Source organism: Peromyscus eremicus, chromosome 6, assembly GCF_949786415.1.
Source record: "Peromyscus eremicus chromosome 6, PerEre_H2_v1, whole genome shotgun sequence".
Taxonomy (NCBI): domain Eukaryota; kingdom Metazoa; phylum Chordata; class Mammalia; order Rodentia; family Cricetidae; genus Peromyscus; species Peromyscus eremicus.
In genome coordinates this window covers 4019404-4044321 of record NC_081421.1, presented here as the reverse complement: position 1 = coordinate 4044321, position 24918 = coordinate 4019404, and the positions used below count along the sequence as shown (strand labels likewise).

The window sequence follows — 24918 nt, the reverse complement described above, 5'->3', positions numbered from 1 at the left end:
ATGACACCAAGACAATGACTCCGACGCTCTGAAAAGGACTTCAGTCACATCTCTTTCAAAAGTATTCAGGCATCTGCCATGGATGCCTATGTTCCCACACTAGGACCCTACCCATTCACCCCCACCCCAACTACTGTCTTTTGGGCAATAGCGACTCATACGGGCGGGTGCGCAGTTGCGTTTTATCGACGCGACGCGTTCTCTCGAAGGTCCCCTGGAGGTGGTGGGGGCGTTTAGGGGTACTCCTGGAGGGCGTCTGGCCGTGTGCGCGCTGCGGTCTTCGAGGGTCTCCCTACACGAGGCTGCGTCCCCGTTCGCCCCGCTCCTAGTGCGCCCCGACCGCCGGCCCGCTCCCGGAAGCTACGGAAACGGGTAACAAAGAACCTGCAGGGCCACCGGCCGCCGGAGCTGCGGGACCCCGGGGTCGGGCAGAGTGTCGAGGCTGAGCACCTTCGGGAGCCAAGTGTCCGGGATCGCATCGGGGAGCTGTGCGTGGCTCAGCGGCCTCCCCTCGGAGCGCCCGGCCCTCAGCCCCCTCCGGAGCCCTGGTTTCTGCAAACGCCCCAGCCCTCTTCTGCTCCGAGCTGCTCAAGCTTTGTGCGAAGAACCTACTGAAGTCTGTTTTTAAATAAAAACTTTTTCTAAGTTTCCGTTTGGGGATTTTTGCTTTGTTTCGGGGGCAGTTTACAATACTCTCTACCTCGTCGTCGCCTCCTTTTTTTCCTCCTGGTGTATTATCCGCGGGGCGGACCTGGGATGAGCGTTTCGTAATTGCAAGTAGAACTGTGAGAAGCCGCGTCGGAATAGGACTCAAGATGGACAAAAAGTCCTTTGAAACGGTGCTGGATGAAATTCGAAAGGTAATTGACCTTGATCCCTAAAAATCTTCTGAGATAATTGAAGTGGCTTACTTTTCTTTGAGATGTTGTGTGTAGATGGTGCAAAATAAGTCATCACATCGCCAAAGGTACTTCAACTTTCCTGTGTAATGTAAGAGCTTGCTTCTTGGCAGATTGCAGGGCTCAAATAGAAGATAAGCCAACTGACTGATAACCTTGAGAAATCATTGTGGTACGGGAATTACGTTTGGACTGCCCACGGTTCCGTTGCCAACTGTAAATCCTTCATAACTCTGCCTTTTGGTTGAATGACATTAGATTCAGTGTTTCCATGTTTCAGTAACAGGAGTGACTCCATATTGGAAGTAATAAGTAATACCTAGAAAGTTTCTTTTTGAATCTCAAGCTGGGCAAAAATGTGTTCCCTGCCTTGGCTTTCCTTTTCCTTCTGCTTTTTGAGATAGTTTTATATTTCCTGTTTTCTGGGAGGAACCAGACAGCAAACATTTTAGAATGAAGTGTTGAGTCTAAAAGTGCAAAAATAAGAGGTGACCTATTAGACAGAAAAGGTAGTGCTGTGACCGTGAGCCACCACCACACAGCTCGCACTGGGCTGTCCTGCATCTAGTTGGCATCTCAAACAGGTGCCCCTAACTGGCACCAGAAGATTTATTTCCATACACTGCTATCCTTATTTTCAGCTTGTAAGACTCACTGCAAAAATTGCCGCCAGGCCTATGGTTCTCTTTTGCTCTTTGCAAGACCTCGCTCTTTTCAAATTAACGGGATTAATCTCTCATATTTGATGGTGCTGGGTTTTTTTTTTTTTCTCTTCAAGTAGACTTCTGCTGTTGCAGATTCTCTTTGTCTAATTAAAATTTGAAACAAATGTCACTTTATCGTGTACTTAGAATTTGCCACACTTGGTTCCTGTGCTGCTTTTTAACCGCTCTGTGAGAAAATCAATTTTAAGTTAAAGTAGACCTGAGCTCAGACTTCTGCTTTGGAGCAATGCAAACATCCGTGTGTATATCCTCTGCCTTCTCAGCTTTGTAAAAATGTCTGGTAATAAATATGAAAGAGGGACTTGGAAAGGTTCTGGAGATGAAAGTCTGCTCATCCGAGGCAGCCTTTAAGTCCACATTTCTGGTCTTAAATCAAAGCGTGCTGCTGGTTGACTTTGCCAGATGGAGAAGCACATTGGCGCTCTTAGTCTACTATAGTGGAATAAAACAGAGGCATGTCTAGAGGGGGGTGGTGCTAGAATTGTTAGAAATTGCGCTTAGACTTTGTAAATGTCACTTTTAATCAGGTCACCTGTTTTGGATATCCAAGATAATACTGGCTGATACTCTGTCATTTAAAGTAGAGACTTCTAAGAAGACCCTTAGAGGAAAATAGGAGAGGCATCTTTTTTTCCAAAAAAAATAATAATAGGATAATAAGAGCTATTAATTAGTAAGCACTTCCTGTTTGACTTCGGCTTCCTAATCTGTGGAGTTAGGTGTTGTACTCCCAAATCTACAGCTGGCAAGCCAAGCTGCCTTAGGTAGCCAATGCTCCCTCAGGAGTTTGGTATTAACCGCTGTAACCCTGAGCTCCATCTTCTGTGTGTGGGGCCACAGCTGGCCCTCGCCAGCATTGAGGGAAGGTTTGAGACTTGACTGGTATGTCATCCGCTCAAGCCAGGCTTTGGTCCTGAACCTTGCTTTCGACTGTCTCTGTAACGATGATGATCACACGCCTCAGGGTGCGTTACCCAGAGTGCCATGTAAAAGTTAAACTGTTGAGCACCCTGAATGTTTTGCCTGGTCGTTGCATTTGCTCCTAGTAGAATGATATATATGGGAAATACAAATGTTGTAGCTGTTTGTAGTGAGGAGAAAATGGCTAGTCAGTAGTTTAGACAAGTGCCTTCCAAGCCCTGGTCGTTTGCTTGATCTTTCCATCTCTGAGAGGAGTCTACCGGACTTCCGTTAGCCCTGACTGGTGTGTTAAGTCAAAGGTCCCAGAGAGGAAAGAAGCCATTTACCAAACACCTGCTGTGGGTCAGCTCTCTGATTGTGAGGATTATGATTGGGTTCCCCTTTATGAATGAGGAAGCAAGCTCTAAAGTACTTGTTGAGGGCCACAGTGCTAGTTCCAGGCCAGCCTGGGCTACATAGTGAGGCCTCTATAGGAAGAAAAAGGAAAAGGCATGGCAATTTGTATCAAATTGAAACTGATGAGACGTTCAGGAAATTGACACTTAATTTCTACTAGTGTTGACTCTGTTACAATGTTAATCCCTTTGTGTAAGTGTTCCTGGAGACCCAGATGGTCTAAAAGGTAGGATTTCTTATTGCCTTAGTTGCTGCTGTTTCCAGACCGAGCTGAATGAGACCAGTCTCTATCAGGTTTTGTGTGTGTGTGTGTGTGTGTGTGTGTGTGTGTGTGTGTGTGTGTGTGTGTGTGTGTGTGTGTGTAGAGGGGAGGGGAGTAATGTAATTTGGGTAACTGCATATTAACATGCTGCTGATGTATATTAATTCTTCCCCCCCCCCCCTTTCTAGGCGGTTTTGACAGAATATAAATTGAAAGCAATTGAGTATGTTCATGGGTACTTCTCCAGTGAACAGGTATTTGTCATTTTCAAAGCCTTTTTAGACTAGTGTTCTGCTTAGTGTCTGTTTACCTACTGGATCCATTCAGGATTGCTTTGACTTGGCTGCCTTCTGGGCTATGCACTTATATCACGGTTCCTACTATAAGGCTATTGAAAAACACAGTATCTTTTTAAAAAGCAACTTAAACTGTCAGCTAATCTGGGAAAAAAAATATCAAAAGTTTATGAACTTGGGGCTCAAGATGGCTGGGTGGTTAAGAATACTTTCTGCTCTTGCAGAAGACCCACGTTTGTCTCTTAGCACCCACATGCTGGCTCACAACAATCCAAAACTCCAGTTCCAAGGCCTCTGATGCCTTCTGAACTCCTGGAGCAACGGGCTCACGTGTGGTATGCGCACAGTCATACATGCAGGCAGAACACTCGTTCATACACATAAATCCTAGTCTTTAGTAACAATTTTTGAGTTTATGGATTTGTAAATTTTACTAAATTTGTATAGTATTTATAACAGTTCTGAAATTCACTGTATGGCCAATGAAGACAAGAATAAATGCTGAACTGTTGGCTGCACAGCCGACAGACTGACCCCTCCGTGCTCCTCTTTGGAGGTCTCCTTCAAGACAGTGGTGAGGGACTCTGAGTGCTCTGCTCACTCCTGACTGCCATCATGCAATCTTGACGCCTGCTTCAAGGACTCTGTTTGTGGGTGGTGGTAGGGCACCTGAGATCCTGTCTCCCTGACTCTCACAGTGCAGTACTGAGTTAGAGCTGTGACTGACTCTAGTGTGCTCTGAGGATTCAAATCCAAGGGCAGAAGTAGACCTGCAGACCTTCATTCAGTCACCACACAGCCTCGTGAATGATCCCAGCTGCCACCCTTGCTGTGTACTTTTCTAATTGTAGTGTTTTCACATCACCAAGCTGACATTCCACTTCCGTCTAACTTTTCCTGTCCTCTCAGTACACACCATTTCCTGGATTTCTTTATTTTTTAAATAATTTATCTCTTTTGTGGTACTAAAGATTAAACCCCAGGGCCTTGCACATGCTGGGCAAGTGCCCCTCTGCTGAGCTACATCCCAGCCCTCTTTTTTTTTTTTTTTTTTTTTAAACTTTTTATTTTAAGATGGAGACTTGCTTAGTTGCTGAGACTGACCTTGAACTTAAGATTCTCTTGCCTCAGCCTCCTGCCTAGCTGGTGTTAACAGTCGTGTACCACCAGGCCAACTCTAGATTGTATGCCTCGTTCTTTGAAAAAGAAAAAGAGAGAGGGAGGGAGGGAGGGAAAGGGAGAGAAGAAGAAAGGAAGGAAGGGAAAAAACATTTATTTAGGGGAATGGACAGGGAATGCCGCTGTATTCATGTGGTAATGTGAGAACAGCTGGTGGGTGTCTTTGTCTCTAACACATGGGTCCCAGGTATCCAACTCAGGTCATCAGTTTTTATGATAATTACCTTTACCCACTGAGACATCTTGCCAGTCTGTAGCTAGAGTTTTTCTGGTCCTGCCTGGCCCACAGTCAGGACAAATCTCTCTCATTCGCCAGTCCCGCAGCAGCTCAGACCCAACCAAGTAAACACACAGAGACTTATATTGCTTACAAACTGTATGGCCGTGGCAGGCTTCTTGCTAACTGTTCTTATATTAATCCATTTCTATAAATCTATACCTTGCCACGTGGCTCATGGCTTACCGGCATCTTCACATGCTGCTTGTCATGGTTCGGCTGGCAGTGTCTCCTCCCACCTTCCTGTTCTCCAGTCCTGTATGTTTTTCTTTCTTTCTAGACCAGTGCTGTCCAGTAGAAGGTTCTATGGTGATATGAACATTCTTTATCCACATTATCCATTGTGGAAGCTGTTGGCATCATGTGACTCTTAAGCACATGATATGAGAACTGTGCTGCTATGAAACGGAAGTTTTAGGTTTTACTAAAATGGTTATACTTTGTCACACTGTTAGACTCTAGTGCCATGCTCATCTCCCACACATGGTGACGGGAATTCCAAATGTTGACAGCTATGTTCAAGAGATGTGTGCAGACACTGTCAACAGAGCTGAGTAATGTGACTCTTTGCTTGCAGGTGGTTGACCTCCTAAGGTACTTCTCCTGGGCAGAGCCGCAGCTGAAGGCCATGAAAGCACTACAGCATGTGAGTGACTCCCTTCTCTCCCCTGTGCAAAGTAGCAACGCTTCCTTCCCCCATCTTTGCATAATCCAGATCAAGTTGTGGTTTGTATTGGAGGAGCTAACCTACATTCCGTTGTACTGTGATACTCCGATAACTGTGTTAAAAGTTACAGCCTTCCAGGGTGTGAAATTGCATTGTGCTGCTGTTAAATTCTGTACCAGTCCTAACTGGCAGATGGAGGGAATGTGCTCATTGCAGAGCAGGCTCCTGGGATCTAGACCCTTAGGATTTTGATTCTGCAGCATCTCCCACCGTGCATCACTTTAGACTAAAGGCAGCCCTGTCATAAGGAAAGCTGAAGCTCAGTCCTTGCCCCGACTGTGACTCCTGTGCCTTGCACCAAGAGTTGAGTCCCCTGTGTAAATGGCAGCTCTGTAGATGGCCGTTCAGAGGGATTTACACTTGTTGCAGGTGAGCACATAGGAAAACACGCATGTAGAACTTAGACCTGCTTCTGAAATGATTATACTAAAGAGTCCAAGTTTAATTCAGTATTTTTAGGATTTCCCTTAGGTTGCTGGAGCTTACCAAGATGTAGCTGTGTCCCGAAATGATTATACTAACAATTTAACTATAGTTCCTCAAAGCAGGTAAGGTCTGGCACAGAAGTCTCATGTTGAAACACGTTGTTTTTTGTGATAGAAAATGGTGGCTGTCCACCCAGCGGAAGTGGTCAGCATCCTCAGCTGTTTCACCTTCAGTAAAGACAAACTGGCTGCTCTGGAGCTCTTGGCCTCGTGAGTACTCACTCCTTTTACTGCCTGTTCAAATCTGGAAGCTTAAAGCTTACCTGCCTTTTAAAGTCATTGATCTGGGTTAATGTGACAGTTAAAAGAGGCAGCAGAATGCTGATGGAATAGTCTATGAAAAATGATCTGTGTTAATGAGTCGATCACATAAGGAAGCAGAACTCTAATGAAATAATCTGTGAAAACAGCTGGGTGTGATAGCACACATCTGTCACCTCAGAACTTAGGAAGCTGAAACAGAGGACCCTGAGTAAGACAGTAAGAACCTGTCTCCAAACAAACAAAAATGCCCACATTCTGTGAAAGCACAGTACTGGATTCTAGTATCTTTACATGGTGTGGAAGTCCACAGAGGTTTCCTAGTGAGATCTGAGCTTGCTTTTTCAGCAGGGCTGCATAAGGGGATGGATTGATCATGTGCATGGTTTCTAGGTGTTTGGAAGGATCTGCACTTGGGCTGTGCAGTATGCCTTGATCTAGCATGGAGGAGGTCTTTTACTCGGCCCTTTTGAAGAGATAGAAGGGGCTGGTGGATTTTGATCCAGGTCCTCTTGAAGCTATTCTGTGTTTCTGTCTGTCCCATCTCCGCTTTGTATCTACTAATTCCTTATGCCTCTCTCCTCCTGGTAGGAACCATGTAAAAGGTGGGAGCTGGCCTCCCACAGATGGCGTCAGAACTAGGGACTTGGGTGCAGAGGAAGTTAAGTGAGAGTAGGAAAGAAACCCAAGGAAGCAGTTGGGCTTATCTGGTTTTGTAGGTTAAAGGCAGTGGTATTTTATTCTTCCGGAGCTATAACTGTAAATATAAAGCAGTATAGACATAATTAGGCTGGCTAGGTGGCAGTGGCACACACCTTTAATCCCAGCACTCGGAAGGCAGAGCCAGGCGGATCTCTGTAAGTTCGAGGCCAGCCTGGGCTACAGAGCGAGATCCAGGACAGGCTCCAAAACTATACAGAGAAACCCTGGGGGGGGGGGGGCTGCAGCGAGTATCTCTCTTTGTCTAGGTTTCTTTCTTTCTCTCTTAATTTCTAGCTATTAAAAGGAAAAACTTAGGGTAAGGTAGACTATAGGAATATAGTATAGGAAAAACTTAGGGTAAGAAAAGCAACAAGGCAGAGGAGCTGTGTTCTTGGGACTCTGAACACATACCCCTGGGGAAGAATCGGAGTCATACAAAAGTACTATGAGGAAAACAGGGCAGAAAAAGATTCCTGTGGAAGATTTTGGCCTGTGGACAGCTTATATCTGAGTCCTAATTAGCAGGGGAAAAAATTTTCCCTGAGGCGAATTCAGGTGAGACAAAACCCTCCACCTCCAGTGCCATTGGATAAAAATGCTTGCGGATAACACCACTTGATTAGGATTAGTTTCTTCTTGACCATGAAGTCAGATTTAAGGGAACAGAAGTCTTGAGAAAAACTTAGTAATCTCTCTTTTAAAAACTGGAAGCTTTTCAGATCTTTCCCTCTCCGATCTCTCTTCTTTCTGTAAGGGAAAAATGAGACTCACCTGGAGGGAACACAATCCCCTAGAGCATTGCAGACCCTCACGGTTAGCACTGCTAGTCCTGTCTCCCCTTCAAGCCAGTCTTAGAAAAGCAGCTAAGGACAGAGCATGTGCAGAGGTGCAGAGGAGGCTCAGCTGCTGTGGGACACTTGGCTGGGCCCAGCTGTGGGAGAAGAGTGTGGTGCTCTTAGTGTAGTGCCTGAAGGGACTTTGCATCTTGGGGGAGGGGAGAAGCCAGGACAAAGAAGATCTATCTGTGGAAAAAAACTCTGAAAAAAGCTTTTATTTAAGTACTCTTTTCATTGACCTGGAGAGGTGGAGAAGCAATGCCCCTCAGCTGGGATTTCTCCCAGACTCAGAAAGGCAGCTTTGGAAATGTAGTTTGTAACAGCCTGGCAGTATAAGCAGGCCCGGAGAGAAACTCAGACGGAGCAGCAAAACACTCAAGGGAAATACTGCCGGTACTGCACTGACCAAAAACTCCGCCTTTTCAGCCTCAGAATGCTGCTTTTTCCCAAGTGCTGTTAGAAAGTTTAGTTTACCTCTTAGGAAGGAGAAGTAGGTGATCAAAGCCCGGAAGCAATTAAAATGTTAATGCCATTTGTCAACAAGCCACTTTGAAACCATTTAGAAAGCAAGGGAAAGTATTTTGAACACCAGAAGGAAAAAACTTAACAGCAAATTAAAAACTTGGTTGTGCTTGAAATACAAGAGAGAAACATTGGCATCATTAAAAGAGCTCATGGTAATCTTAAAAAGCAGCTTCAAAAAACTAAGGGGGAAAATTGCACCCTCATTTACCACATCAAGTTTGATGACTGCCTGAGTTTGGTGAGGTGTGTGGAACAAAGAAATGTGAGCTCTAATAGTACCGTAGCTGCCGACATTTCTCCAGAAAAGCTGGAGCCACACTGCTTTGGTTTCAATTCAGGTTCCTTTAAGAAAGATGGTTCCTAATAGCTGCACAGGAAGGTTTTTTTTTTTGTTTTTTTGTTTTTTGAGACAGAGTTTCCCTGTGTAACAGTCTTGGCTGTCCTGGATCTCACTTTTGTAAACCAGGCTGGCCTCGAACTCGCTGGGATCTGCCTGCCTCTGCCTCCCAAGTGCTGGGATTAAAGGCATGTGCCACCACTGCCTGGCTAGGAAGTTTTTTATAAGAGCTTTACAGCAGCTCAATATGGTAATTCCATCCCTGCCATGAGGCAAGGTTCTTGGGGAAAGATTGCCATAAAGTGCTGCTGTAGCTAGGAGTGAAGTTTCAGCAATGCTTGTTTGAATTGTGGCACTCAGAGGAGCTGCAGTGAGTTAAGGGACATCCCCTGATAAGCTATCATCTACTGCTGGGCACTTTTCTGCCAGTTCTGGAATGGTTGAAAGGGCCTGGTGGGAGAGGTGACTTTGGGGGAGTGGCATTGCTCCAAGTGTTACAGCCTGCTAGCACCGAGTGTTATAGCCACTGGCAGCAAGTGTTACAGCCCCCTAGCAACAGCACTCACTGAATCCCAAGGTCCAGGGAGTTGGAAACAACAACTCTAGAGCCACTGACAAATTAGGCTTTGGTTTCAACAGTCAGGGGAACTTTAAGGATGTTATCAAAACTGACTGTGAACTTCAAAAATGAAGCAGTTTTGAGTTCACCTGTAGTTTTAACTGTGGTGATTCTCAATTCATATACTCTGTCTTGTTGGGAAAAAAAACTAAATAGTTCTTTTAAGAAATTTCTTCTAGATGTGTGCTAAAGTTTGTAAAATAGTTCTATAGAGTTTCCTTTTGAATATGTTTGTAAAAAGTATAAATAAGTATAGTGATATTCATGTTAGTTGTAAATATGTATAGTAATGTTCATATGAGAATTATGTTAACTTATTTATGAACCATGGTTTGGTAAAAGGTGAGGAAATCTTTAAGTTTGATACAGTTTATTTGATGCATTTGCATTGGGAGTTTTGATTTAGAAAGGGGCTTGGTACAGCTAAGGCTGTTACAGACATCTTAAGACCCATTAAAAAAAAGAACATTCCATCTTTATCATCCTCTTCTCCTTTAATGGGGGGTGTGGGAGCTATGGATAATGCTGTGGATGTTCCAACTATTTGCAAGCTCTTAGTAGGGACCTGAGTCAGAGCTGAGTTAAGCTCTCTACCACCTCCTGCCAGAGGCTGGTAGTCAAAGACAGGCAACTTCCTTCTTGATAGCTTCCAACCTAAGCCAGAGTATGCCTGATGGAAATTGTGCTTGATAGAAAGTGTATCTCCACAATGGGTAAGGAAGATTAGTAAAGAAGGATGACCTAAGACAGGCACAGCCTATATGAGGGGCCTGGGGGACCCACAGGGAAGACCTGTGGAAGCCCACAGTGGTTTTCTAGTGAGATCTGAGCTTGCTTTACCCAGCAGGGCTGCATAAGGAGATGGACTGACCACGAGCGTGGTTACCAGATGTTTGGAAGGGTCTGCACTTGGCCTGTGTTGTGTGCTTTGATCTAGTTGGGGGGGGGGGGAGTCTTTTGCTCTGCCCCTTGGCATTGTTATAAAAAGCCCTTTTGAAGAGACAGAAGGGGCCGATGGATTTTGATCCAGGTCCTCCCGAAGCTATCCTGTGTTTCTGTCTGTCTCATCTCTTCTTTTTTTTTTTTTTTTTTGTATCTACTAATTCCTTAAGCCTCTCTCCTCCTCATAGGAACTCTGTAAAAGGTGGGAGCTGGCCTCCCAAAACATAGTCAGGACTCCTGTACTTCCTATGTATGTGGTCATTAGCTCACAGAGGAATAGGTGCCTCCTATATCTGTGGTCATAGCTCACAGTCTAAGGGCTGCTTCACAACCCTGCATTTCAGCATTTGCTTTGCCTCCTTCCTATCCTGAGTAACTCAAAAGGCAAGATGATAAAAGTGTAGGAGAGTTATTAAGCAGGACACCTGTACCTCAGACCCTTCAATTACAAAAGTGATAGAGTGATGTAGGCTGTAGAATGCTCCTCATTTGACTTTTGAGAACCATATGTAAGCATGAGATTGAAGAGAAGAAAAGGGATCCTTAAGCAAAGTTTAAAGGTGGGCAAGTTGCATATTCATAGGGAATATATTTTACAGTCTGGTATGTATTGTTATGTCCATAAACACAAAGCATGTCATAAAGACATTTCTGACCTTTGTGTGTATCTGGATCCTCAAACAGAAGCTAAGTCGTGTTTCCTTGACAGAAACATTGTGGATGCACAGAACTCTCGTCCCATTGAAGATTTATTCAGGATCAACATGTCGGAGAAGAAACGGTGCAAAAGAGTCCTGGAGCAGGTAATCCTCAAAACTGTGCAGATGCTGTGCTGGATTTGGGTGTCTGTGAGTAGTGAAGCACTTGCCTCACTATGGCAGGGTTGGGGACTAGCTTAGACAGAGACATTCTTGCCAGCCAGGGTGCACAATAGGGCCTTGTAGAAGAAGCTGTTGGGGGCTGAGGTCACTCAGGAGTGAAAATCCAGCAGTGGTTCATCCTGCAGGGCATCTGCATCTTTCCCCTGTGGAGTTCTGCCCTGGTGCCAAGCGTTTGATCCTCACATGCTTAGGAGCAATAACTTCACATTGTTAGCAGACTTATAGTAATCAAATTCATAGGAGATGAATACTAAGACAAAACTCCACAGCAGTAACAAAAATCTCTAAAAGGGACAGGGTATCTACCCAAGCATTGGAACCTTGACTTGCCATTCACACTTGTAAGTTCCTAAGATCATGTTGCCTCTCCACAGAAGTCGAAGCCTGCTTGACGGAGGTACAGCATGCTCTCTGAGGGCCCTGATGTTCGCCTGGGTGATCTTTAAAGCCTCCTGAGTTCAGGAAGGGCAGCTCTGCCTCCTAGTTGTTTCCTTGTGGAGATGAGCCTCACCCCACATCGCTTTAACAGCGTTCTCACTGGATTTCTTGACACAATGTTGGGGTCGTGTGTTCTGGGACCATGTGTTCTGTATAATGGAACACTGTTAATGTAAATGAATTAATTTAAATTGTTCCTATGTTTTAGTCCAAAAGTTCTATTAAGAATTTGTCCTAAGGAAATAAGTAGAAATACACAAATTTATATGTAAGGGCATTTGCCCAGTGTTGTTTATTATGACCAAATTGAGGTGGAAAAAAAAATTTTTTTAAGGTTGAGGTGTTGGAGGTGTTTTAAGGTTGGAGGCTGGATTATATAATTAATGTGATTGTGTGTGTTGGGAATTTATAAAAATAATTATACAAACAGCATCCCTGTAAGTACTTTGATATGAATATGACTGTTTTGTGTATACTGCACATATTATCTAAGTGCAGTTGGGTATTCCTATAATACAGTCTATATCCACTGGAGTGTTTTGGCCTTACAAAGCCCTGAGCACCAGTTCAGTGTGTCTAAGATGCTACTTTAGAAGCTGAGGGTGCCATGTAAACACCATAGACCTAAATCCATCCCCTGTGTCTCACAACTGAACACTGTGATAAGTCATTCTTGCTTTTCAGTAGTCTGGCTCTTTAGGGTTGTTTGGTTTTTGGTTTTTCAAGATAGGGTTTCTCTGTGTAGTTTTGGTACCTGTCCTGGATCTCTCTCTGTAGCCCAGGCTGGCCTCAAACTCAGAGAGATCTGCCTGCCTCTGCCTCCCGAGTGCTAGGATTAAAGGTGTGTGTCACCGCCACCTGGCTAGGGTTGTTTTTTAAGCTTTTAAAAATGATTTGTTTTATTTTTACTTTGGCATGTGGGTATGTGCATATGCGTGTGGATGCCTGTGAAGGCCAAAAGAGGGTGCCAGATCACCTGGAGTGGCAGTAGCAAATGAGCTGCCCAGTGTGGGTGTCTTGGGACCAGGTCTTCTGCAAAAGCAGCAAGAGCGTTTTAACAGCAGAACCACCCAACCCACATTACTTGTGTGTGTGTTTTTCAGCTAAGCAGTAAACATTTTCAGAGCAGTCTCAATGAAATGGAACAGGAACTCACTATGTAGACCAGGCTAGCCTCACATGCATAGATATCTGCCTAGTTCTGCCTTCTGGGTCCTGGCATTAAAGGTGTGCACCATACCCTGCTGCTAAATAATAGACTTCTCTTGAACCTGTTGCTCATAGCACTTGTGATGGTGGTCTGGTAATGTAACCATGGTAATAATTTGACCATAATAACTCTGACCTCTTTGGACACACCCTTCATGTAGGTCTGTGGTGATTGATGGGTGAATGTGTGAATGCCATGCTATTTCCTTAATTCATGGCTTTAGCTAGACTTCCTGTTATCTGGAATACCTGACTTGATGAGTTTGATTTTTGTTAATCACTATCCTCTTTTTTGCAATTACAGGCTTTCAAAGCTGGCTGCAAAGCACCTCACGCCATGATATCTTCATGTGGAACCATCCCAGGAAACCCTTATCCCAAAGGAAAACCCAGCCGCATAAATGGGATTTTCCCTGTAAGCATGCTTTTACCTACATGAAATTTCCCATGACTAAGGGTGCCTGTAGCAGATTGTACATTTATGTGCTGCATACGAGAACATGCCAGCTTATGATGCTTCTGCAAAGGGAGGCAGTCTCATGTCTTCAACTTAATTGATAGTTGAAAGTTCATGTGTAAATGCCACTAATTGACTGTTACCTTCAGAACACGCCAAAGGATGATATTGCCTTTTCTTTTCTAAGTGTTCTCAGCATTTTTGACAGTTGTGTATCTGAGAACCCATGTCAGAAACGGCATGATGAAGCCCTGTAAGAAGCTTATTTGGATACCAGTGGGTGGTCCTCAGAGCCCTTGGAAAATAACCTTTTCAAAAGTTGTTACCTTTAAGCCAGGGGGTGGGGGGGTGGGGGTGGGTTGGCGACGCACACCTTTGATCCCAGCACTTGGGAGGCAGAGCCAGGCGATTCTCTCTGAGTTCGAGGCCAGCCTGATCTACAGAGTGAGATCCAGGACAGGCAACAAAACTACACAGAGAAACCCTGTCTCAAAAAACCAAAAAAAAAAAGTTGTTACATTTCCATGGATTATGTCACAACCTCGGAGCCTCCTGGATTAAATAGTAAACATTTATTATTTCCAATAGTTTTTATTTGTTTGTGTTTTGGGTTTGGTCTTTTGAAACAGGATCTTACTCTGTAGCTTTAGCTGACCAGTCTGGCCTGGAATTCACAGAGATCATCCACCACTGTCTCTATTTTGTTAGAGTTAAAGGCATGAACCACCACATTGTACTCCTGTAGTTTTCGTGATTCAGGAAGCTGGGAGTGGTTTAGCTCTGTAGTTCTGGCTCGGGTTTCATCCGGATGCTTGACTGGCATACACAAATGTTCTTTTCTTTCCAGGCTCACTTAAATGCCTGGCAAGTTAGTGTTGCTTGTCGTCAGGAGTCTCTGTTGCTCACCGCAAGGACTTGAGCACCCTCATGACATGGGAGCCAGTTTCTACAGTACATGGAAAGGGGAGGCAGGGCAGCTTCAGGAAGGCCTGGCCTCTGAGGACTTGGCTTTGGGAGTCAGTGCCATTCTTTAATGTCATGTTAGTGACACAGTCAGCCCTAGTTATTCTGAGATGGATGGTGGGAGGCAAGGAGTAGTGGGGCCATCTTGGAAGCCGGGCTTCATCCCAGTGTGTCCTACCTAAAGACACAGCCTGAGAGGACAGACTTATATAGAATAGGTCAGAATAAGCTTATTCTGTTCTGGTCTATAGAGCAGTCTCTAATGGGGTCTTGATTGCCAGGTTTTTCTTTCAGCTTCTGAATCATGGACACTGGAATTAAAGTTGGTGTGTGTGTGTGTGTGTGTGTGTGTGTGTGTGTGTGTGTGTGTGTGTAAGGTTAAGAGAGGTCAGGCAGCTAGCTGTTTGTTGTTGTCTAAGGTCTCAGCTACGTTTATTGTTTTTAAATAGGGAACTCCTCTGAAAAAGGACGGTGAAGAATGTACCAATGAAGGCAAAGGAATAGCAGCACGGATTCTTGGACCATCCAAACCAGTATGTGTTGAAGTAAAAGAGGAAACAAGTGTTAATTCCTGTATGTGTAGCTTTCTGTATAAAGTTTAAGTTTTTTATGTGTTACAAAGTTTAAATGTAGTAGAAATTCCAGAGCAGAGAGAATGGCCTAGGGTCTGTAGTATAAAGACTTAGTAGTGTTCAAGGCTCTTTGGAGGGTAAGTTTTATTTTAAAGTTAAAATAATCTAGCCACATTCATCTATTCAGATGAAGCTTGGAGTGTGGTGTTTATTTTAGACAGGATTCTGTCAGCTAATTAGTGTTAATGTTAGTGAAACAGCCAGGGCTTGTCCTTTCAAGGGAGCAGGAGAATGGGATCTCCTGAGTGGAGGAGGTGCTTAAGTGCTTACTAGTGGCCCCCATAGGGGCCTTGCATTCTCCACCCATTCACCTGATAGGAGAGTCCATGGAGACTGTTTATGAGGCCAGGAGGAAAGGGTCCCTTCCCCAGTGTCTCCCTTGGCCCAATGACACCTGCTTGCTCTCTCGCTCTGGGTAGAACACAGCATTTAGTGTAGCTTTGGATACCTGAAATTCTGTAAATGCCATCAACTGTAAAAGAAAGTACTTGTGAATCTATAGGTTTCAGAAGAACAAAAACTTGAATTCCTGTTTCATTGTGTAATAATCGTCAAATGGCCAGGTGCTAATGATGGTCCTGGTGCTAAGATTCCAATGAAGTTAAGAGGACATTGCCCTTGAGGTCATTAGGTGTCGGAGAGACCAAACCTTAAAGATTCTGTATGTTTTCTTTTTTTTTTTTTTTTTTTTAAGATTTATTTATTTATTAATGTATACAATGTTCTGCCTGCCTGTAAGTCTGCAGGCCAAAAGCAGGCACCAGATCTGATTACAGATGGTTGTGAGCCATCATGTTGTTGCTGGGAATTGAACTCAGGACCTCTAGCAGAGCAGTCAGTGCTCTTAACCTCTGAGCCATCTCTCCAGCCCAAGATTCTGTATGTTTTCATAGTGAAGATAGGAATTTCTGGGACTGGCCTAGGCTGAACCAGAAAGGCACCTACTGTTCAGAGTCAGGTCTACCTTTGTCGGAGATGATTAAGGATGTTTGATTGCTAAAATAAACAGAACACAGCGTGCTTGGCAAGCTGTACCTTTGGAATTGAAAAAGAACCTACTTCCTTAGTCGGAAGCTTTGTTAACTGGGGCATCTTCAGCCTCTTAGGATGAGGTGCTTTGAAAGGCACCATGTATTGCTTTTTCAGATGTTTCTTCGTGATGTCTAACCACTGTGCTTCCCTTTCCAGCCTCCCTCAACGTACAATCCACACAAACCTGTCCCCTACCCGATACCTCCTTGCCGGCCACATGCAACTATTGCACCAAGTAAGCACTTTCTGGTTTTCACTGTTTCTCCTTGCTGTTCATGAAACTGTACAGCCTTGAGAAATGGGCAGCACTTCAGTTCTGAGAGTTTATTTGGCTGCTGGCCAGCTGCTGAAGATATAGGTGGTTTTTTGGTTTTTCGAGACAGGGTTTCTCTGTGTAGTTTTGGTGCCTGTCCTCGATCTCAATATGTAGCCCAGGCTGGCCTTGAGCTCACAGAAATTCACCTGGCTCTGCCTCCTGAGTGCTGGGATTAAAGGTGTGCACCACTGCCACCCAGTGATATAGTTTATTTTTAGGGTGTTTTCCTAATTTAATTGTTTAATTAAGTTAATTGCAGATTGTTTTAATCACTTTATTATTAGAGATTTTCACTTTGATAAATGACTTTAAACGCCCTTTCCTTAGGTAGCTGATTTTCAGAGTTATCATCAATGCATTTAGAAAAGGTCAAGTATATGTACTTAGACTTCGGTGGGGAAGGTTCAGCCCGCCTCATCTTTCAGAGGCTGTCTGGAATGGACATACAGCAGGGGCTGTCTTCCCCTTGCTCAGCCTTCACTTCAACTGTCTCCATGTGAGGTGCATCTCTGTGACATGAGAATTTAAAATAAACTGCACACCTATATTCGCAGATTTAACTGGAAGCCAGTGATACTAAGTTCTCTGTCTTTTTCTATTCTGTTTTAGGTGCTTACAACAATGCAGGTCTGGTGCCCTTAGCCAATGTGATAGCTCCAGGTGTCCCTCCCCCTCCTCCGTACACTCCGAATCCAGTAGGAACAGGTAAAAGCCTGTTGTAGTAGACTGTTTAAAATAAGTCACCTAGTGCACATAAATTTATCTGTAAATGTCTCTACAGTAACAACCTGTTTTATTCATATGGATATGATTCTTTCTTGTGTCCTCTATTTTTCCTTCAGTGTTCTCAATGGTGTCTATTTTATTATGTCTTGATTTTCCTTTTTTGATATCTATCTGTGATTATGATGGGGAATAATCTGACTAAAGCTTGAAATCATTTATTTTTATATAGACAATGAAGACCTCTCCAGTCAGTCAAAACCTGCACAGAGTCAAAGTAAGTACCAAAATGACCCAAAGACAATTGCTGTCTGCCATGATTGTTGGCTGTTCTTCCTGGGACCTTGAGTGTGACATCTGTGGACTGTCTCCGGAGAGGCTCCTATGTGTAGAGTAATGCGTACCTGCCAAGAGTGACTTGATATGATAGATTTCGTCCAAGAAATGCACATATTATCTGAATTTAAATTAATTTTATGACTTTGTGTCCTGTTTGCAAGACTCTGTGAAATGTAAAGGTCACGTGCCATGTACATCCGTATTCACTTAGCATTCTGATATGGGAAAGGTGATTTTCATGTGCACACAAAGATAACCCTTTGTGACAGATAATAAGTCTAGTAAGTCCTAATGTGGAAAATGATAAGGGGCTCTGGAGCAGCTAAGGGACAGAACACAGGTGGCCTTGGTGGCGCCTCCTGGTGGCAGCTTCATCCCCAGTCATGGATGGGCCACAGGAAGAGATGCTTTCTGCAGAGGGAAGAATAGGAGTTCTCGGGAAGAAGAGCAGCTCTGAAACCTGATTACTGTGCCAAGGTGGGGACACTCAGTGGGGACACTCCCTCCCTGTGAAGGCGCCCAGAAGGTGCAGCAGCTCCTGTGTAAAGGAGGGCGTGCAGAGTGAACAGGACAGATGTCAGTATTTCTTACCGTTGCTATGGAGCCACGTAGCTCTGTAAACAAATCATTTAACTTTATGGATTTTTTTTGTTGTTTTTTGAGACAGGGTTTCTCTGTGTAGTTTTGGTGCCTGTCCTAGATCTCACTCTGTAGACCAGGCTGGCCTCGAACTCACAGGTCCACTGGCTCTGCTTCCTGAGTGTTGGGATTAAAGGTGTGCACCACCACTGCCTGGCTGGAAATAATTTTAAAACCTTTACATTTAGTTTTATAATTTAAAAAACATCCCCCCTTATAAAAACTACTAAATAGTAATAAAGACTACCTCTATAGTTGTGAGACCATGGTCCCCATCACTTGATAGTCTTGTGATATTATTTGTTGTGCTGTGGTTTTTGCTATGTTGGGGGATTGAGCCAACATATGCTCTCCATAATGAAGCTGCTTAACTACAAGATCTTTAAGTGCTGCTGGCTTTGCCACACCAAACCTCAGTTTACCTGTATATAAAATAGGAGTGTTGGTCTCAGGGTTGATATGAGGACAGATGGGATTGTGGGCATAAGTGACCTAGCATGAGGTGTGATAGATAGTGTGTGCTGGTGAGTAGCCACATTAGATGACAAGAATGTATGATTTGACATGTAATTGAGGTTTTGCTTTGTAGCTTACTGCAGGAAATGCTAATGGCACAGAGCCTTTGCTTTGTGGTTTAAGAGAATTCCAGTGGGAGTGGCCCCGAGAACTCTAGGAAGGCCTGCTTGCTTTTTCAAGCTTTGTTATTAAGTATGTGGTCCTCAGCATATCAGTGAAAAGACTGAATTTTCATATGCTTGCTGGCCACTGTGGACCAATGTATTTGTTGATGTGTTATTTACAAACTCAGACTTAGGCCCATATTTCTTTCCTGATGATTCTAGTTCTTACAAAACACATACAGAAAGTACAGTACAGATCCGTTTTCATGGTGACTCTAAAATAAGTCTTATTTTCATGAAATTAAATCACTGCTTACAACATGGATCTGGTAGTATATGTGCTTAGCATGTGCAAGGCTTTGAGTTTAAGCCCCTACACCAGGAAAAAAAAAAAAAAAATACCCCTAAATGAGAAAGATGGATATGGTGTCGCCCTGAATCTGTAGTTCTCATACTATTGTTTGTTAATTTTCTTATGGCATTTCTTTTCTGAAATCATGTCAAGAGTTGCACAGCCTCTCTGCACTTGAAGTTGTAAGCAGTGATTGGTTCTGGTGTTCCCTTTGAGTGCCTCCCCCACCAGGCCATCGCCGCACTGACCATGTGAGCATCCTCAGGTCAAGAGTCTGCTTTCCACATGGGTCCTGTCTTACTCTCTGAAAAGTGTTAGACTATAGAGGGAGGAGCGGTCTGTGTTGCCTCAGACACAGAGTTGAACAAATCACCCCAAATCCTTCTTTTAATTATCCATAGGGTTTATCCGAATAAGGATGGTGTAGCAAACACAAAATAATACTGGGAACAGTTTCTTTGGTGGTTTGGGAGCTGTCCTCTAAGGTGATCCTGTATGGATCCCTGACACAAACTTTCTAAAACACAGAGGCCTGAGGTAGAGGATGAATTAGAGACACAGCGTTACACTTGAGGGAGCCCCCAGGACAGGCCGAGTGAGGCTTAGGGGCTGGTGTACATTGGTCAGTGTTTGCAGACACAGACTGTGGGCCCCGCAGGTCCTGAGGTGGGAGACGGTGCGTGCGTTCAGACCTCTAGAGAAGGGGCTCTCCACAAGTGAGGAGGGTTCCAGGGTGAAGCCAGTGCCTCGTCACTTCCAAGTGCTTCCAACTTTATAAAGCAGAAAAGTAGAAGAGGAACGATTTCGAGCTCCTCCAGGCCTCCTCGCTGATGGGCTGGCACAGGCAGGGCATGGCTGTCCTCCCGATCACAGGAGCTCCAAAGCGAGGCTAGGCTAGGGCACCTAGCGGTTCAGACATGAAAAGAACCACTCATGTCTGCGTTGGTTCTCTGGTATGTGGTTCTGTTTCTCTTAAACTGGACATTCCAGCACAGCGTAAACCTGCCTCTTCTCTCCCCAGCGTTCCCCACTCCAGCAAGTCAACTCTTCTCCCCTCATGGTTCCAATCCTTCGACTCCGGCTGCGACTCCTGTCCCCGCTGTGTCCCCAGTCAAGGCAGTAAACCATCCATCCGCGTCAGCAGCTGCCACTGGGGCGGGGATGAGTGCTCCCAACACTGCCCTTCCGGTGTTCCCAATGCCTCAGCCATCCACACCGAACCCGACTGTGATCCGGACTCCCTCGGTGCCCGTGACACCTGTTACCTCCGCCCACAGCACTACACCTGCTCCTGTCCCTTCCATTTTCTCTGGCCTAGTGCCACTGCCAGGTCCCTCTGCCACCCCCACCCCCTCCCCTCAGGCCAACTCGACACCAAGGGTCACACTGGCTTCCAGTGAGACATTTGCTTCCACTTGTGGCCCGTTCACCAGCCACTCCTCGGCCAGCTCCACCGCTGGGTCAGCCAGTAACCCAAGCACGGCTTCCCTGTCATCTGTCTTTGCGGGCCTGCCTTTGCCCTTCCCGCCGGCATCCCATGGCATAGCCACCCCAGCTCCTTCCGTGATTGCCAGTGCTGCAGGTCCACATGGTGTAAACAGCCCTCTTCTGTCCGCCTTAAAAGGCTTCCTCACGTCAAACGACACACACTTAATCAATTCCTCTGCCTTGTCGTCCGCGGTCACAAGTGGGCTGGCTTCATTATCCTCTCTTCCCAATCAAAACTCGGATTCTCCTGCCTCAGCCACTAACAAGTGCTATGCCTCTGCGGCTGTTGCTGCCGCACAGAGGTCTTCCACCCCCGGGATGGCCATGTTCCCAGGCCTGCAGTCCCCTGTGGCCAGCGCCACTTCTGCAGCCCCAGTTCTGCCTGCGCAGTCTCCGTTGGCTACCCCCTCCTCCACAGCAGTGTCAGTCAGCTGTGGCTCCTCAGGCTCGCTTCTGCACGGTCCCCATGCAGGTGGCATCTCATCCACCCCTGCTGCAGCAACTGTGCCTGTTATGATCAAAAGTGAGCCCACAAGCCCCCCTCCCTCGGCCTTCAAAGGCCCGGCTCATCCCGGGACTCCTGCTCGCAGTACCTTGAGCCTGTCAGGTCCTCTGGGCCGCGGATACCCCACGACCTCAGTGCCCATCAGTGTGTCCACTTGCCTTAACCCTGCACTGTCCGGGCTCTCCAGCCTGAGCAACCCCCTGGCTGGTTCTATGTCCCTTCCTCCACACGCGTCCTCCACGCCCATTGCTCCTGTATTCACTGCCCTTCCCCCATTCACTTCGTTGACCAACAGTTTCCCTCTACCCGGCAGTCCCTCCCTCAATCCTGCTGTGTCCCTTGCGGGACCATCCACCACCACATCTGCAGCTGCACATCCCAGCTCGGCGACCATGCGCCCAGTGCTGCCCACCTCCAATGCCTCACCTGCAGCCTTCCCACTCAACCTGTCCACCGCCGTGCCCTCCCTCTTCGCCGTCACCCAGGGCCCGCTGCCCGCCTCCAACCCCTCCTACCCTGGCTTCCCTGTCTCCAGTGCCCCAAGTGGTGCCCCCGCGCTGCCCTCGTTCCCGGGGCTGCAGGCGCCCTCCACAGTAGCGGTCACCCCACTGCCGGTGGCCGCCTCGGCCCCATCGCCTGCGCCCGTCCTCCCCGGCTTTGCTTCGGCCTTCAGTTCCAACTTCAACTCCGCCCTGGTGGCCCAAGCAGGGTACGTGACTGGGTTGCAGACAGACTCAGGTCACGGATGGGTGGGAGGATAGAAGACCGGTGCCCAGAATGTTCCATGACTCCTCAGCCATGTTCCGTAGAGTGGTTACTCGGTTTGCTTAAAGTGTTGCCGCTCTGAGTGAGTTTTACGACCGTGAGTGGCTCACTTCGCGGTTCTGTCGCACAGAGGTGTCAGCTGATTTGTTTACTTGCTTTTGCCGTCTTTAAGCTGCTCCTTAACAAATACGGAAGCAGCTTTTCCCTCTTCTGTCTGCAGTTTGACCTGTTTTTCTACTGATTGTTTTTAGTTTGTCATCTGGACTCCAAGCTGCGGGTAGCTCTGTGTTTCCAGGCCTTCTGTCCCTCCCAGGTATCCCTGGGTTTTCCCAGACTCCTTCGCAGTCATCCCTGCAAGAGTTGCAGCACAGCGCAGCCGCGCAGTCGGCTCTGTTACAGCAGGTATGCAGTGTCTGGATTAAGACGGTAAGGGGTGAACCGTCTTGACAGCTCAGTGTGCGCAGGATGTCAGGAGTTTGGTGTGACTAACAGCTTTCCCCAAATTCACAAGTTTTACTCACCTCCTTTCAGAAGTAACAAAGATAGTGGAAGCCAAATGCATGAATTGTTTTTCCCATTTATAGGTTTTGTTCTGTTTTTAAATCTCAATTTGGAGACTTAATAAAATGAAACGTCAAGACAATTACAGTTTAGTTTGTCTTATACTTAAGCTATAATGAACAGTAAGGCAACTTATTGCTACAAAACATCAAAACCCACCTCCTAACATTTTTTTTTTTTTTTTTTTTTTTTGAGACAGGGTTTCTCTGTGTAGCTTTGCGCCTTTCCTGGAACTCACTTGGTAGCCCAGGCTGGCCTCGAACTTAAAAAGATTCGCCTGGCTCTGATTCCCACATTTTTAAAAATAGTATTTTTGTCCACTCGTCCTTTTTTGTCTGGTTGTATGTGGGTAGGAGCTGGTCCAGGCGTGATGAACTGGGGCTCTGCTAACTATGTGTGCCTTTTCCTGCAGGTCCATTCGGCGTCTGCTCTGGAGAGCTACCCAGCCCAACCAGACGGATTCCCTAGCTATCCTTCCACACCTGGAACACCATTTTCTTTGCAACCAGGTCTATCCCAAAGTGGATGGCAGTGAATTTTAAACATGTTTATTCTTCTTGGGAACAACATGAAATTTGCCCAAGAACTGCAATGAGCAATCTGACATATGAAATTGGCCAGTAGTCTAAAAGAGAGTACTCTTAGGGATACTGGGACAGAGTTTAGAATTGTTCAGGTTGCATTTTTAAAGTGGTTGTAAGTTATCAGTATCCCCACTCCTATATATGTAAATATGTTGACAATGAATTGTATGGAGAATAGTATTTTAAAGTATGTGGGGACTTTTCACCTCCTATCCTACAGAGTTTTGAATTACATGTGTGATCTACATAGACTATTAAAGAGGAGACAGAACTCTTCATAGCCGAATACAGCCTTAAATCTGCTCGTATTGCCTCCATGGACAGAAGTGATAGTTGTGCCTCACTCAGACTTATGGGTTGCATGTGGCCCTGGGGGAGTTGCTATTCTACAGATGCATGTGTGGGCTCCATTTAGCATCAGCTGGAATGCAATACTCCATATATATCCACAAAGGGGAACTTGAGACCCACTGTTACTTTTAATATCTTATTAATAATCATACATACTGCTGAATTTAACTCAATATCTTCCAGGAAAGTAAAAACTTATTGTAGTCTTCAGAATGACTTTCAGGTGTTTTCAACCAAAAGTGTATACCCAGAACTACCTTCTTACAGATATACAAGTAAGAGAGGCTTAGGACAATTTTGCAAAGCATTTTTCCTGATCTCAGCAGTATGGCCACAAGTGATCCCCCGGCCACCACTATTGCTCCTTGTACCCTGGAAGCTCTTGGTGAATGTTTACAATCATGGGATGTATTTCTACTCAAACACTCATCTGAAATAACTGTGCAGCAGCAATAGAGGAGACTCACTCTGTCAGTAAGTGCAGTGTGTACCACAGGCCTGTGGTGGAGGAATGTGACCCACCGTCATCCTGAACAGTGTCTGTCACATTAGGGGTAGGGGGGGTAAAGAGAATGTAAACCATAGATTCTACTGTAGTACATCTCAACATCTAGAAGTTCTACTTTTATAAAGACGGTGTCTGGAAGATGTTGCAAATGTATTTTCCTTTGACATGGGGAACAAACTTTTTAAGTATATTGAATAATCCCGTATGGTTAGTTTTTAACATTTTTTAAAATAAATTTATGGATATGACATGTTGTTGGCATGTTTTATTATATGCTAAGTAGATGGGCTGCTTAGTTTTTCTAATTTCTAGGGCTAATATATTGAATATTTTTGTCTGAATTTATTTGAAACTCCATTTAGAGTACTGATTGCCCAGGCCCTTAAATAAAATCTTATAGAAAATTCACATGATGACCAACACTTGGAATAGACAAGTCTCTTCAAGCACAGACCAATACCAAGTTATCATTTATCCTTTTCCAGCCCACATTCAAGATTGTATCAGTCTTATATGTGTTGGCCCTTAAGAAAGTTACTGAATGAGTAATCTCTCTCTGATATATATTGTGTGATTCTACTGTGAGGTTACTAGAGGGGTGCCCACAGGGTGGGACCCCAGAGGGTGTAGCAGACTCTAGGAGGTGGAGAGAGGACACTTAGCGAGCAGGGGAGGAGAGATGGATGGATAGAGCAGGTGGAGGGAAGAAGCGGCTGAAGAGGTGGATTCTAGAATTTGGAGTCAAATGTGGCAGGTGGCAGAAGCCAGCAGAAACACATGATCCATATACACCTGAAGAGAGTCAAATCAGCAACTTGAGTCAGTGTGAAATGTTGAGACGTGGGCATGGCTGAAAGGTAAGTGTAGCATCCTCTACCATTGCTACCTGAAGAGAGAGAACTCTGGAAGGGGGTAGTGTTTGGAGACCCTTGTCCATTAGGAGATGGGACAGGTGGTGAAAAAAGAAGGCAGTGGTGGGTAACCAGAAGGTTAACCTTTTTTATTTGAGTATAAGAAGTTAGGCCATGGCCACAGCACACAGGCAAGGTGCCCATCCTTGGACAGTATGTTAAGTTTTTGATAAATATGCAATGGGCATAAAGGAAGGTCCTAGTCAGTGACCCAGGAACCCAAGGACATATGCCTCCTTTTCTGTAACCTGGAGA

At 45.3% G+C, this 24918-nt stretch overlaps 1 protein-coding gene across 1 annotated transcript; it reads left to right on the top strand.

Annotated features, from left to right (window-relative positions):
* The first annotated feature begins 2 nt into the window (after positions 1–2).
* Positions 3–22927, top strand: Proser1 (proline and serine rich 1). Its single transcript, XM_059265142.1, has 13 exons — positions 3–860; positions 3392–3457; positions 5533–5601; positions 6283–6377; positions 11099–11192; positions 13222–13332; positions 14787–14870; positions 16158–16236; positions 16927–17022; positions 17273–17317; positions 20012–21692; positions 22000–22150; positions 22722–22927. The coding sequence occupies exons 1-13, from the start codon at positions 816–818 to the stop codon at positions 22842–22844; spliced, it is 2739 nt and encodes a 912-aa protein (XP_059121125.1). The 5' UTR covers positions 3–815; the 3' UTR covers positions 22845–22927.
* The last annotated feature ends 1991 nt before the right edge of the window (positions 22928–24918 follow it).